General features: G+C 39.7%; 2 protein-coding genes across 2 annotated transcripts; both read right to left on the bottom strand.

Annotated features, from left to right (window-relative positions):
• Positions 1-982: 982 nt before the first annotated feature.
• LOC136233681 (PKS-NRPS hybrid synthetase cheA-like) lies at positions 983-2978 on the bottom strand. Its single transcript, XM_066023394.1, has 3 exons — positions 1798-2978; positions 1511-1707; positions 983-993 (listed from the first exon to the last, which is right to left on the bottom strand). Exons 1-3 carry the CDS (start codon positions 2805-2807, stop codon positions 983-985), a joined length of 1218 nt encoding a protein of 405 aa, XP_065879466.1. The 5' UTR covers positions 2808-2978.
• Positions 2979-4079: 1101 nt separating this feature from the next.
• LOC136232771 (sulfite oxidase) lies at positions 4080-9654 on the bottom strand. The gene is made up of 12 exons (XM_066022166.1): positions 9411-9654; positions 8949-9064; positions 8800-8862; positions 8686-8722; positions 8396-8477; positions 7480-7598; positions 7260-7355; positions 6726-6836; positions 6340-6441; positions 5418-5465; positions 4503-4718; positions 4080-4407 (listed from the first exon to the last, which is right to left on the bottom strand). The coding sequence occupies exons 1-12, from the start codon at positions 9483-9485 to the stop codon at positions 4291-4293; spliced, it is 1182 nt and encodes a 393-aa protein (XP_065878238.1). The 5' UTR covers positions 9486-9654; the 3' UTR covers positions 4080-4290.
• Positions 9655-13572: the final 3918 nt, after the last annotated feature.

Below are 13572 nucleotides of genomic sequence, written 5' to 3' on the forward strand. Positions count from 1 at the left end.
CATGGCGGACGCCCGAAGGGCACATGCTGCACAGGCAGAGCGTGCTGAGGGACGGGATGAGGCGGCTGATATAGACATGGACGGGGATGCTTCTATGCATCGTCCTAGTGCTGATACTATCCCCATAGATCGTGGCGTTGTGACGAGGGGTCGAGACGGACGATTTTCTTCTACCGCAACATCTTCTTCTGGTAAGAGAAATTAAAAAATGTGTTTATTTGTATTTGTGTTAATCGTGATTATTGAAAAATATACTAAAAAATTAATGTAAACCGTTTGCTGTAATTTCAGGTAGCAGCAAGCGATCAAGGAGTGTAGAGGATGACTGGGTTGTGAAGGACCCCGTCCCCGGGGGTCCATTTGATGGTGCTGTGATCCCGAGCTTTTTGGGACATATTGCATGTGCTATATGGGCCGGTCAGGATAGGGGCGTCCTTAGGTGTCATACCAGATCAGGGTATTGCACGAAGCTAAGATTATGGTACAGTGGTTCTTCCCGGATGATTCAGTCGCATATCGAGTCATCTGGCTTGTTCCATTTACCTGGTATTATGCACAGTCACATAGATGCTGCTCTGATCACGGCATTTGTAGAGCGGTGGCAGCCAGACACGTCATCATTTCACATGCCATTTGGCGAGATGACCATTTTGATGCATGATGTGTGGGAGATATTGCGCATCCCCGTAGATGGTGCCATGGTGACTGCTGATGCGACTGTTGATGAGCTTAAGGAGTGCGTGATGGATTTGTTTGGGGTGACTCGGGTTCAGTTAGATGCCCATCATTATGCTTCTGGTGGTATACGAGCCGCTTCCGTCATGGAGCACTGTAGAGGTGATCGGATTCCTGAGACCCAGGCTATAGCTTGGACGTGGCTGATGCTCGGTTCCACCTTGTTCGTAGACAAGAGTGGTGACCGCATCCGACCTTCTTGTCTGTTAGAGGTGCAGGACTCGGCGGCTGGAGCCGTTGGACTTTCTTAGGGATCAGCTGCACTAGCATATCTATACCGTCATCTTGGTATTGCTACCAAAGGAGATTGCGGGCAGATGACGGGTTGTATGACATTGCTCCAGTCCTGGATTTACGAGTATTTTCCTTGCTTCAGGCCACATCGAGAGGCAGTTACAGTTGACCCGGATCTTCCTAGGGCTTCGTTGTGGCCATCTATATCGATGGAGAAGAGCGATGAGCGGCTGAGAGCATTTCGTGCCCGGCTTGATGTGTTGACAGCAGATGAGGTATACTTGCTTTATAATTATAAATATTGTTCAATTAAAACAAATTTGTGTATTACTTGTATGTGTTGATGTAATTTTATACATCTGTAGGTCATGTGGATGCCGTATGGCCCTGATGCCGTTACTGAGACCCCGAGGACTCTATATTCTGGATGGATACGGTATCGGGATGTGATCGAGCCGTACATGCCGGGGTGTTCTCCAAAACACGTGAACACTCTCAGAACTGATCATTTGTTCCAGATCACAAGCTCGTTTCAGTTCACATGCACATGGCATCTGATGCGATGTTCTCAATACACAACCGCAACGCACGTACACTTCATGGCTCAACCCTCTCATACGCTCTAACTCTTGATTCAACAACTGCAGACAATAATGAGAGACTTTGAATACAAGTTGGCTTAATGGGCGTCCGGTGAAAGTGACTGCTTGACGAAGCCGCAACTGTTCAAGCATGTACCTGATACGAAGACAAAATTATTATTAGTTAGTGAAATGATACAACCCTAAATGCAAATTCCAAAATCGCAGTAGAAGAAATTGCAAATACCTTATATTGGTTGCTTGTGATTCAATCTGCTTGTGAACCTTCTGCCATACCGTGTCAAGAGACCCAGTTGCCGTATTGAGCCATTGCTTTAGACTAGCATGTTCGCTCTCCACTCGACAAGTAGTTGTGTTACCAAAATGTAGGAACTCCTTTGTCCAAGCAACAACAAACTTCTCCTTATGCACCAACCACGTCTCCTCAACATACGAGATAACTCCTTTGAACCTGCTCATCTTTTCCTTCATCATCATAAGATTGGTCTCGTACTCCTCAATGGTTAATGATTCTAATATTGTTCTCCATTTTCCATTCTTGAATTTAGAGGCAAGGCCTTTATCTCCAATGATTCTATACACACGATCTTCCACATCCTTATTTATATGCCAAGTGCATAGCAAGTGCGCTGCTTGTGGAAAAACTTCTTGTATCGGCTTTAATAACCCAAGCTCCCTGTCACTAACAACAACGGTCGGGTTAAGATCATCCCCAAGCAAAATCTTCAGCCTTTGCAAAATCCAACGATAGCTCCCTTCGGTCTCGTCTTTAACAATAGCATACGCTATCTTGAAGTTATTATTGCATGGCGTCATCCCAACAATCTCAACAAACGGCATTTTGTACTTGTTTGTTTTGTACGTTGAATCAATGCCGATGTACCAGTGGTAAGTCCTGAACATATCAACTGACTCTGGATGTGCCATGAACACATGCGTTATCACACCTGAATCAACCTGTGTGTAATTGACATATTTGTTCTCCACAGCAATATGGTAGAATTGACTAGCCAGGTCTCTACCTTCAAACGCGTCCCTCCTCATTTTGTCCCTGTAATTATATATGTGTTTAATTACTGAGTTGTCCTCTGGGTGTTTTTCTTTAACTGCTGCTAAAATAGCACAAGGCTTTGCTTGAGCTGAAGACATATCACGCACAATTTGTTTAGATGCGATACTGAGTCCGCTCATTTGCCGACTTCCCTCTGGATACATACGCATTGTATGGTTATGCATTCCAGTTAACCCAGCCTTAGCCTTTATCCCCCATCCCGAAAGGTCTGCATGTTGATAGGCTTTAATCTGAAATTTACAGCGGCACGCTTTAGTTTTACTTTTCCTAATTGCATGATCTTCATCATTTTTCACAACACCTCTATATCGTTCACCCCGTGAACAGCGCAACAACTTCTGTTTTCCCCCATTTTTGTGCGAAGATATTACAAGCTCAAACCCATTCTGAATAGCTATCTTTTTTGCCCAATCAATAGCATCCTGACTGGAGGGGAAAACGGTATCCGTTATAAAACGCGAACTATAATCAATGTTATCGGGGTTCCAATCTTCTATCGGTACCTGAATATACGAAAAATTTACATTAAAATTACAAAAAAAATACTTCGGGGCTATTTCTCCCGTTTGAAATTAATTCGGGGCAATTTCTGTCCATTTTTGCCTGAACGGGCAGGCTACCCGTTCCACCATAGGTGGAAACGGGCAGCGCGTACTGCCCGTTCCATAGGTGAAACGGGTGGCGCGTACCACCCGTTCCATGGGTGGAGCGGGTGGCGATTACCACCCGTTCCTTAGGCCGAACGGGTAGTTCATCCGTTCGGCCTAAGGAACGGGTGGTATTCGCCACCCGCCCAGGCAAAAATCGAATAAAAAAAATAAAAAAATGTTAAATAACGTTTTTAATTCTCGTAATATTACCTCGTGTTCGAACTCATTGTCTTCGGGAATGTTTTGATCCATTTTTTTCAAATCCGGGATTTGTGCTCGGGAAAGAAAACTAGAGAGAGTTTTGAAGGTTTTAGGGGAAAAAAAGTGGCAAGGGTATAATGGTCAAAACAGTGCGGTGAACCGGAAATTAGAGGCGGTATTTAGCAATACCCTAAAAAAATAAGGTAAATCAGGTCAACATAGTAATCTACATACTGTCAAAACATAAATGATCATGTTGATAGACTGGGAGTAAATCTCAAATTTGAACTAATTGACGAAATACACCCACTTGAACCTAAAAAAAATGAAAACATTTTTTACCCTATACTATCTTTTCCAAAAAAAAAAATTAGAAAATATTTCAATCTGAAATTAACTAAAAAATAATTTCATATAGTAGAGAAAGAAATGAATAAACTTATAAAATTATCTTTATAATTTAATATTCTTGAAGAAAGTCAAAGTAAATTGTTCAATTTTGTAATAAATATTTTATTGGGGCTGAAAAGTGAATCCAGTTGTAAATACAATCTACTACTATCATATTCATTGGGTTCAAATCTCTAAAGAGTAATCGCTAAGCGTATATAATAAAGAAGAATTAAAGTAGGTTACAAGTTTTATTCATATTACAACACCTTGATAGTTGAAAGAGCAAACTGTTTCTAGTACAAGTGAAGATAATACTGATCAACACAACATAACACTGATGCTAAAAAGAAACACATATGCGAATTTGAAAGCTCAAACAAAGCAAACACAGAAATTATATTGTTCACATACTGGAGTGACCAACTCGGACTTCAACTCGGTGCCATGAAGTGTTCAGTATGCCTCTCAAATTCCATATTTCTTCCACAGATTGAGGTTGCACATTTGCTGCTGTGTCTACCTGTTTCACAAAATAAATGTTATGGTTTACAAATTTACACCAATTTTCCAACCATGCTAATATCATCAATGGACTTTCGAGGAAGGAACACATACTGCTTTTGCAACAATCTGTGTGTTGTGGGGCACGTCAACAATAACTTTAAACAGCACCCATGCCCATTTGTCACTGTTTGTGCCATCTGCAATATAAGGGACACCAGCCTTCTGTTGTCTGGATGCTTCCACCCAGGTTTTGCCACCATTGATAGATACATCCACTCTCTCAATTCCACGGCCACCTCCTGATGTCGCATATCCTCTCACTCTGACCTGAAAATCGTGATGGTAAAGAAATATCAAAGTTATCTCAAGTAATGCAGAGGAGTCTCATTTTGTCTCTTTCTTCAAAGACTGAAACTTATCAACTAACACTCTTAAAGATCCAGACCATAACTTTTGCTGATAACAAAGAATAACAAAATATAAGAAATTTGGTGGACTTGTATGGAAATATGAATAATCATAACCTATACAAGATAAGGATGCTTGGAAGAGTAATAAAAACTTCATTCAATTTTTACTGTACTTCGTTTTCTACAAAGTAAACCTTACTTTATAAGAAACTACCATGGGATATTCACCCATGTTATTGAGAGATGTATGAAGTGTTCACAATGTGTAAGGTAGAGATGATAATAAAAGCTATTCTTGAGCCTTAAGAATCAGCTTAAACTCTTTTAGTTCAATTGGCTCCATGACAGTGTATATAAAGCAGCATAACCAAATAATGTATCAATCAAACACTTGGCACTTCAAATTACATACATACTATATGTTGTGTTCATTAGAAAATGTAGGTACTAATGATGTTTGAAAGCTAACAAGTCATATAAACTTTAATATCCTCGTGATTAAAACAGTGTAGATGAATATTCAAGAATTGTTTCTAGCTGGAGTGAATAATAAAATACATGTTGAAAAACATAATATAGGAATTTAGTAAGAAATTTATAAGCAAAAAGAACAAACCTTTCCAGGCTTTACTGCCGTCACATCTTCTAAAGAACAAATTGCACTCTGTAGATCAGTAAACACCATGTGTTAATCAATTCATTTTTGTAAAAAGAGAAAAAAAGAAAAAGCAGGTTGTGACTTGATTATAAGCGAGCCAATTAGAGACTAAGCAATAAATGAAAACCATAAGAATCAACCCTGTTTCTTAATGTTTCTCTTCTATAGGCCTAGGATTTAATTATGGGAAGGGTTATAATTTTCTGGTTTGATTGACTTGATCTTCAACCTTTAAAAAATATATGATGACTGAAATTCAAGGGCTCGTTAGAGAGAACCCTTTGATCTCTTGAAATTAAGAGCTCGTTTAGAGAGAACCCTCAATATCTTTCACAACTTTTTTCTGCTGGAAAACACTTGCTTCGTTTCAATTGATCTTCATTCCAAATAAGCAATACATAGCATATGAAACTGCTGCCCAATGAATTACTAAGAGGACAGACGTTGACAATGGTAACTGCTGCCCCATACAGTTACTAAGAGGACAAACATTGACAATGGTAACTGCTGAATAAACGTTTACTATATAAGACACACACTTAGAACACTTATGCATAGGGAATGGCTGATTCTCATTCCATACCATGGTTTTGTCCAAACAAGCACCCCCTAAAATCATAGTTTTCCTTTGCACTTGCTGTTAAAAGAAGCCTTATGTGTCTATATGGATCTCTCCAAAGGAACCTTTAGCTGATGCCGGATGTATTTTGAGTGTTTAGCTCATTGATTCAATATTATATTAACAATACAATTGATTCATTGTTGGGAGGAATTCTTACCATCTAAATTGAATTTTTCCCTTTTAATTCTTAAAATAAAATCTTTTTTCTTTATCATGATATCAAAATTAAATTTATTTGCAGCAATGTCAAGTATATACCTGGACAGGGAAATCCATTTGTGGCCGCCTTGTGGACCAATTGATATTATCCCAATCCACTGACGGGGGAAACATTTTGTAGTCCTTTTGCATAAAGAAACCCTGAAGGTAACAATGGAAAGGCAATGCAATATTGGCAATTAGAATATGGGTGCGAAGGAAGATAGAGAGACAATAGAAGGTGCAGTTATTCAGAAGACAGTTTATATATGGTCACAGTCACAGCATGATTGCTTTATTCAGAAGACAGTTTATATATGGTCACAGTCACAGCATGATTGCTTTATTCGTGCCCTGGACCTGGACAACTAAGATACATCATCCAGGACTTAATGCAGCAATCAACAGAGTAGAATAAGGCATTACTTAAGATAAAATTCTTCTACCTGACATTCTTCTGCAATTATGTTAATGGAATCCAACCACTTGACAGATCGTGCACCTATAACACCTGGAACAACCACTCGCAATGGATAACCATGATCCCTGTTTAGAGGCTTTGGCATGGTAACGACATAGTTTAGTATTATCAGAATAAATTATGGTGAAATTCTTTCACAACCAACATAAGAACATCAGGAAGAAAACAAATTGCCATAATTAAATCTTAGTAAAATAAGTTAAAATGCTAGTGAAGTCCAAACATCAGATGGTAATCATACAAAATGAACTAAATCAAAAGTGTCCTAGAAAGTAGGTTTCACAAAGTGGAAGCTCAAAGGTACATGGGAACTACGCATGATCTCTCTAAAACAGTCATCAAGTTGAAGGTAGCTAGCACTGTTATGCCCCCATTAATCAACATCCAATTAAATTTTTAAAACAAATATACCACCAGAAGGACACCAAAAAATACCTGTGGGTTTCAGAAGAAGTTAAACTAGAAGAATGTGAAATTCACTAAAAGCTAGTCTACTAACCTCTCCGTTCATCTCATAAGCAAGTAAAACATCAGCTTCAGGGTTTGTGGCTTGACTTAGTGGAACTGATGCCTTATATGGGCCTCCATTCTCCTCCTGTATTTGTTCATAATCACAAATATACACAAACGAACAGATCATGTAAAACCCCTATCAAACGATAAAGAACCACACAAATAGAAGAGCTTGACTAAGCTGTTCAAACTGCCAGATCTAATACCTTACACTTATCAATGCTCACAAATTCAACATGCTTTCCACCTGATTGTGTGGTATTTGTTAATTTGGATATCCCAAAAAGTTCGAGAACATCGGATAATTTGGCACCACCCCAAACAGCTGAAAACAACTTGAAGCATTAGAAACAGAGAACACAATATACCAGAGTCAGTCGGGAAAAAACTAAGTGAATTAATTATGGTTCCTCAAACCTGAAATATAAGCATTATAGTGTCAAACCCAGTATGTTAGCAGTAGATTCATTTCAGTGCACATACTCAAATTTTACAAACCCAGTATGCCAGCACATTTTTTTGGGGAGAGCTATTTAGACATCCACGGAAAGTATTCAAGTTAATTCAATGGAGAATCTCACGCTCTTTGGGAAAGTTGAAAGGTGATAAGAGGGAGGAAGAAAGTGGAGGAAAAGGCAAAAAAAAATTTATCCTGAAAATGCAAGGACAATAGAAACAAAAAAGAAGAAAGATGGCTTTTCCTCTTAGTACCACCTAAAACTCACCAGTTAGGTGAGGAAGTGTGACGAAATCCATCTGAGTCAAAAGACACAGATTACTTTCGTAATACAAGCCAGTCAGTCAATGTTAGAAAAAAGGTAACATATGAAGGTGGAATAGTAAAATCATGATGAATGATTTACTTCACCAAACAAAGATGAAACTCTTCTTCCCTCTATTTCACTTGTTTTTATTTCTTTTCCATCCAGACATGAGTGAAGAAAATATTGTCAATCTTTTCACTTCTCTTTCCCATATTTTTTCCCTATCACTTGCCTTCCCTTCTCATATTCCAAAATGAATATTAAGAAGCTAACCGATTAATGCATTCTATCATCACGCACTTAGACTACCATAATAATTCAAAAAATTGACACAAATCCAAGATGGACAAGGACAAACCATTTCCTATGGCACAAGCATCCCAGCCAACTCCTCTAACTTTTTTAACATTGCTCATGGCAGTCCTTCTGTTACCAGCACACTGTAAAGTTTATAGGCCAAATGAAATGAGTTAATACTACACTAATATTACAAGCAACCATCATTGTACCACAAGAATAGGAGCCAGAAATGCTATCTGAATAGGAGTCAGAAATTCTATCCGATCAAAACGAACTTAATTTGTATATAGGAGTCAGAAATTCTATCTGATCAAAACGAACTTAATTTGTATACAAAAATATACCTACCTGTAAGGTGGCAGTAACATTATATTTTGGAAGCTTCCTGTTAATGAAAGATCATAATGTAAATTCTTTGTACAAAAACAATAAAGCGTGCTACGTAATGTACCCAGAACTCACAAGATATCTCTCATAAACAGCTCTCCAGAGTGCTCTATCAGGCCACCAACAGTAACCGAATATCTGCTTAGACAGGCAGGCGGCAGAATCAATTAGAATGAAAATTGTCAATATGAAATAGAAAAGTAGATGTAGAGTGAAGATAAAACCTCTCTATGTCCTCAACTATAGGGATAGGTCCATGGTTTCTCTTGTAGAAAAAATCAACCGGCGTCACATAAGAGGTAACCAAGTCTAAACGAAGTGGTTCAGCATTAAAAGGTTCCTGCACGAGACTCAAGCAAAATAGTATATCAATCGCTAATACAGGAAGCTCGATAACTGAAAGTTGTAGTTTTCACTGATAATCAAAGCAATGCATGGAAACTGCAGAGGAAGTAAAATAAAATAGATAGACACTTCAATTGCCCAGAAAAAGTTTTCTTCACCACCCAAGTGAAAGAACAATCAAGGAAATTCGGGAGAAAAGAATCAGTGAATTAACAAACACCTTCAAACATTAGTCAAGTATCAACTAGAAATGAAAAGAAAAGCAAGCGGCGGTGGAATATAAGTGAATAATCATAAAGAATCGTTAATAAGAATATAGGTAATTAGGAAAAGAAGCAGGCCTTGGCATTGATTTTGAGGGAAGGATGCCGCGGTGGTTCCCGGGCATAATCCGATGGCCCATGAATTCCGGGCATTCTGTAGAGTATGCAGAGGTGGGAGTAAAAAAAAGAAAGAAAAGGAAGAAAGTGAAAGAGTTACAGAAGAATTGAATATGTGATGAAAAACAGGAAGACTTTGGTAGTGACGCAAATGTTGTATTGTTGTGGTTGGAGGCGTGAATATGCAATGCAACGGTGGCCTCTATCGGTGGATGGCTCAGAATTCTGTGGATTCCTTATTTTATTATTTATTTCCTGGACCCAATGACCCGTCCAGTCCCCTCAGATCCGTGGATAATGGGACGGGTTTGGTTGGACTAAATTTTTATGGATCAAATACATGAATATCATAATTAAGTATAAAATTACAACTAAGTCGTATCACCAAACTTAATTCTTAATATGTCATTATTCTTTATATATTGTGATTTTACACTATAATTTAAAAATTCTAGACTCCAATTTATAAATCATAAACCCTAGAAAATATATTCTAAACTTCTAAGTTATAAATTTCAATCCTTAAAATATTTTAAAAGTATTGATTTTACTAGTTTGACATAATACAAAATTATAATTTGAAATAGTTGTAAATATTTTTTCAAACATGAATTTCTGTGTAATTTTTCCAATTTTTATTTAGTCCAGCCCAATTCAAATCCGAAGATACCCATTAATTTATAGGTTAGGCTTGAAATCTATTATAAAATAGTCCGCTTTCATCCAGCCCAGCCCGTAAAATATTTATATGTATTTATATATATTACAATTTATTCATATACTGTTATAAAATTTATTCATATTTACTTTCATTTTTTTTAACTGAAAGTTGGGACGCGAGGGCAGGTCAGACATCCCAACGAGGTTGGCACCCCCGACGCAGCCCTCAACCCGAATATTATTAAAGAAAAGGAAAAAGAATACAAGGGGGAAAAAATAAAAGAATCAAAATAACAAAACAGAAACAGAAACGGAGCTAAAGAAAACGAATGTGCGCAACGTTACATCTATCGTTGAAAACAAAACTCCAGCAAGAGTCTGGAGGCACGCTCCACCAAAGACTGGTATTTGCATTCTGACCAATGCTCGCAAGGTGGTCCGCTGCTTGATTTCCCTCCCTATAGATGTGAGTAGCGTTCCAGTTCATCCCGTTAAGTTGCAGTAGACATCTGCACCAGTCCTTCTGGATTCTCCAAGCACCTCCTGCGATTCCTGTGTAAGGATACTAACTGCGAAAGCAGAGTCAGATTCGATCCACAAATTCATCCAGTTCCTTTCCCGTGCTTCATTCACCGTGAAGATGATCGCCTGAAGCTCTGCAATTAGAGCATTCGAGTTCTGTAGGGGCACTGCAAAGCAACCAGTTACAAATCCATGATGGTTCCTGAAAATTCCTCCAGCCCCATCGCATCCATTCGAATCCGAGGCCCCATCCGTGTTTACCTTCAGCCATCCGACCGGAGGAGGAATCCAGCGAACAATTCTGTAGTCCGGTTCAGAAGGCGGTCGTGTACTGAAAATCGAATACAAAGATCCCTCTCTGATTAACAACATAAGCTTATATCCTAAATTTTGGATTGAAGGGAGGTCTTCCTCAAAGATTGCTCTATTGTGGATAAACCAGATGTACCAGATACATGTAACAGCCGAGAAGTACCATTTCATCCTCGCATATTTGCTTACCTGAGCTCCTTTGACCTGGTCACAGAAACTGCTGACATTAAAAACCGGACATCGGACGTTATTAGCACAGCACACCATCCGCCATAGAAATTGCGAGGTTCGACAGTTGAAGAACAAATGCGAAAAGCTCTCTCCCTCTTCCTTGCACAGCTCGCATCTCGGGGCAATGGCCAATCCACGAGATTGCAGCAATTCCTGCACCGCCAACTTACCATTCAGTAATAACCAGCAGGTTAGTGCGCGCCTGGGCGGAATGAAGCGATTCCACAGCATCTTGCTCCAACTGACGAGCAGACCACCGCTCTGCAGATTATCATAGACCTCACCCGCCGTTAAGACGCCGGAAGCAGCAGGTTGCCAAACGAATCAATTTCCCTAACATTATTTTGAATATGCACTGGAAGGAGATTCAGATTAGTCCAACTCCCATTGATCCTGAACTCATATAGAGGCCTGTAGAGCGAACCCTGTAGTTTTCTAGGGATGTTCATCTGATCCGCAACAGTCGGAGTTATCCATCTGGTCGTCCAGAAATTCAGGCAGGAAGTGTCTCCGAACCACCAGGACGATTCATCTCTGACAGCAATGAATGTAGTTTTTAAAGAGGACCATATTGTTGAATTCGAGATGAATCTTTTTTCCAAACCCGAGACCTCCAAGAACCTTGTTCTGAGCAAAGTGATGATGAAGCTATTTCCCTGCAGAAGATCCCAGCAAAACTTAGCCAGAAGAGCCTTATTAAACAGCTTAAGGTCCTTTACACCCAATCCACCATGCTTCATTTTCCTGCAGCAGATATCCCAAGAAACAGAGATGAATTTTCTTTTGTCCCTGTCCCCGGACCAGAAGAAGTTACGGATAGCTTTGTTAATCCGTGAGATAAGATCAGAAGGCCACTTGTATACCAAAAATGAATGCACCAGGGCACCCGTCAAGGATGATTTTATTAAAGTGAGCCTACCTGCAGCAGATAGCGATTGACCTTTCCAAAGATTAAATTTCCCGATGAACTTGTCAACGATCGGCTGCAGAAAGCGCGATTTGGGCGCCCCTTGAAACAGCGGAACACCAAGGTAATAGAAAGGAAGGGAGCCAATCCGTATTCCAAGAAGGTTAGCAAGCCTATTTCTCCGAATAGTATTAATGAAGTTGCCAAAGTACGCATGTGATTTATCCCAGTTGACAGCCTGACCAGAAATTGACTCATAGAGACTGAAAAACTCCTTGATACACTTCATGTTACGAATCGATGCTTGACCAAAAATCATCATGTCATCAGCATAAAGAAGGTGTGAAGGAAAGACAGAATTATTGGAATACCTCATGGGTGTAAAGCTGCCTTCGTCAGTCAGTTTGGAGATCCACCTACTCAGGAAATCCTCTGCAAGCCCAAATAGCGTGGAGGAAAGCGGGTCACCCTGTCTAACCCCACAGGAACAACTGAAAAAGCCTTTGATCCCTCCTCCAATAGCAATCGAGATTCTCACTGATCTCAGAATCTCAAGAATCCAATTTCTGAATTTCAGTGAGAAACCAAAGGAATCCAGAACCGCTAGCAGGAAATTCCAATCCAAAATGTCAAATGCTTTTTTATATCTATTTTTAGTGCCATATTGCCACCAAAGCATTTCTTTTTGAGAATGTTGACACCCTCCGAAGCCGCTGCTATGCAATGGTGGATGCTTCTGCCTGTTATGAAGCCAAACTGATTATCTGAAACAATGCTGGAGGCAATAGGTGCAATTCTGTCAGAAAGGATTCTGGAGATGATCTTGTAGTTGAAATTTCCCATTGCAACCGGTCTGAATTGCTGAATTTCGTTGGCGCCTTCAACCTTAGGAATTAGTGAAATGATGCTGGAGTTCATACCGGGGAGCATATAGCCAGAGTCAAAAAAGCTTAGCACCATATTGCAAACGTCCGGGCCCACAATGTCCCAACAATGCTGATAAAAGGACCCCCCAAACCCGTCAGGACCTGGCGAGCTGTCTTTATTCATACTAAACACATCCTTCTTTATCTTATCACACGACGGAGGCCTGGTGAGCTCCTCATTGTAACTGTCAGTTACCACATTTGGTATTACTGAGCTAATCGCATCATATTTAATATGCATTATCTCTCCAGTGAATAACGATTCATAATAAGAGACCACATGCTGCGCAATCGTACACTCATCAGATACGATAGTATTATCAATTAGGAGACTGGTGAGAGAGTTTTGCACTTTCCTGATCTTTGCAGACCTCTGAAAAAACTTAGTGTTTCGGTCGCCTGCAGCCAGCCATTTCTCCCTGCCCTTATCACGGAGAAGCATCTCCTGCCTGAGTAATTGCAGCTCAAGATCCTTTTTAGCTTCCTCTTCTTGAGCCATATGAACTACATTCATTCCCTGCTCAGCGATTCGAAGCTGTACCTCCTCAAGATTGGTCATTGCAGT

This window comes from Euphorbia lathyris, chromosome 6 (genome assembly GCF_963576675.1).
Source record: "Euphorbia lathyris chromosome 6, ddEupLath1.1, whole genome shotgun sequence".
In the NCBI taxonomy this organism is placed as follows: Eukaryota; Viridiplantae; Streptophyta; class Magnoliopsida; order Malpighiales; family Euphorbiaceae; genus Euphorbia; species Euphorbia lathyris.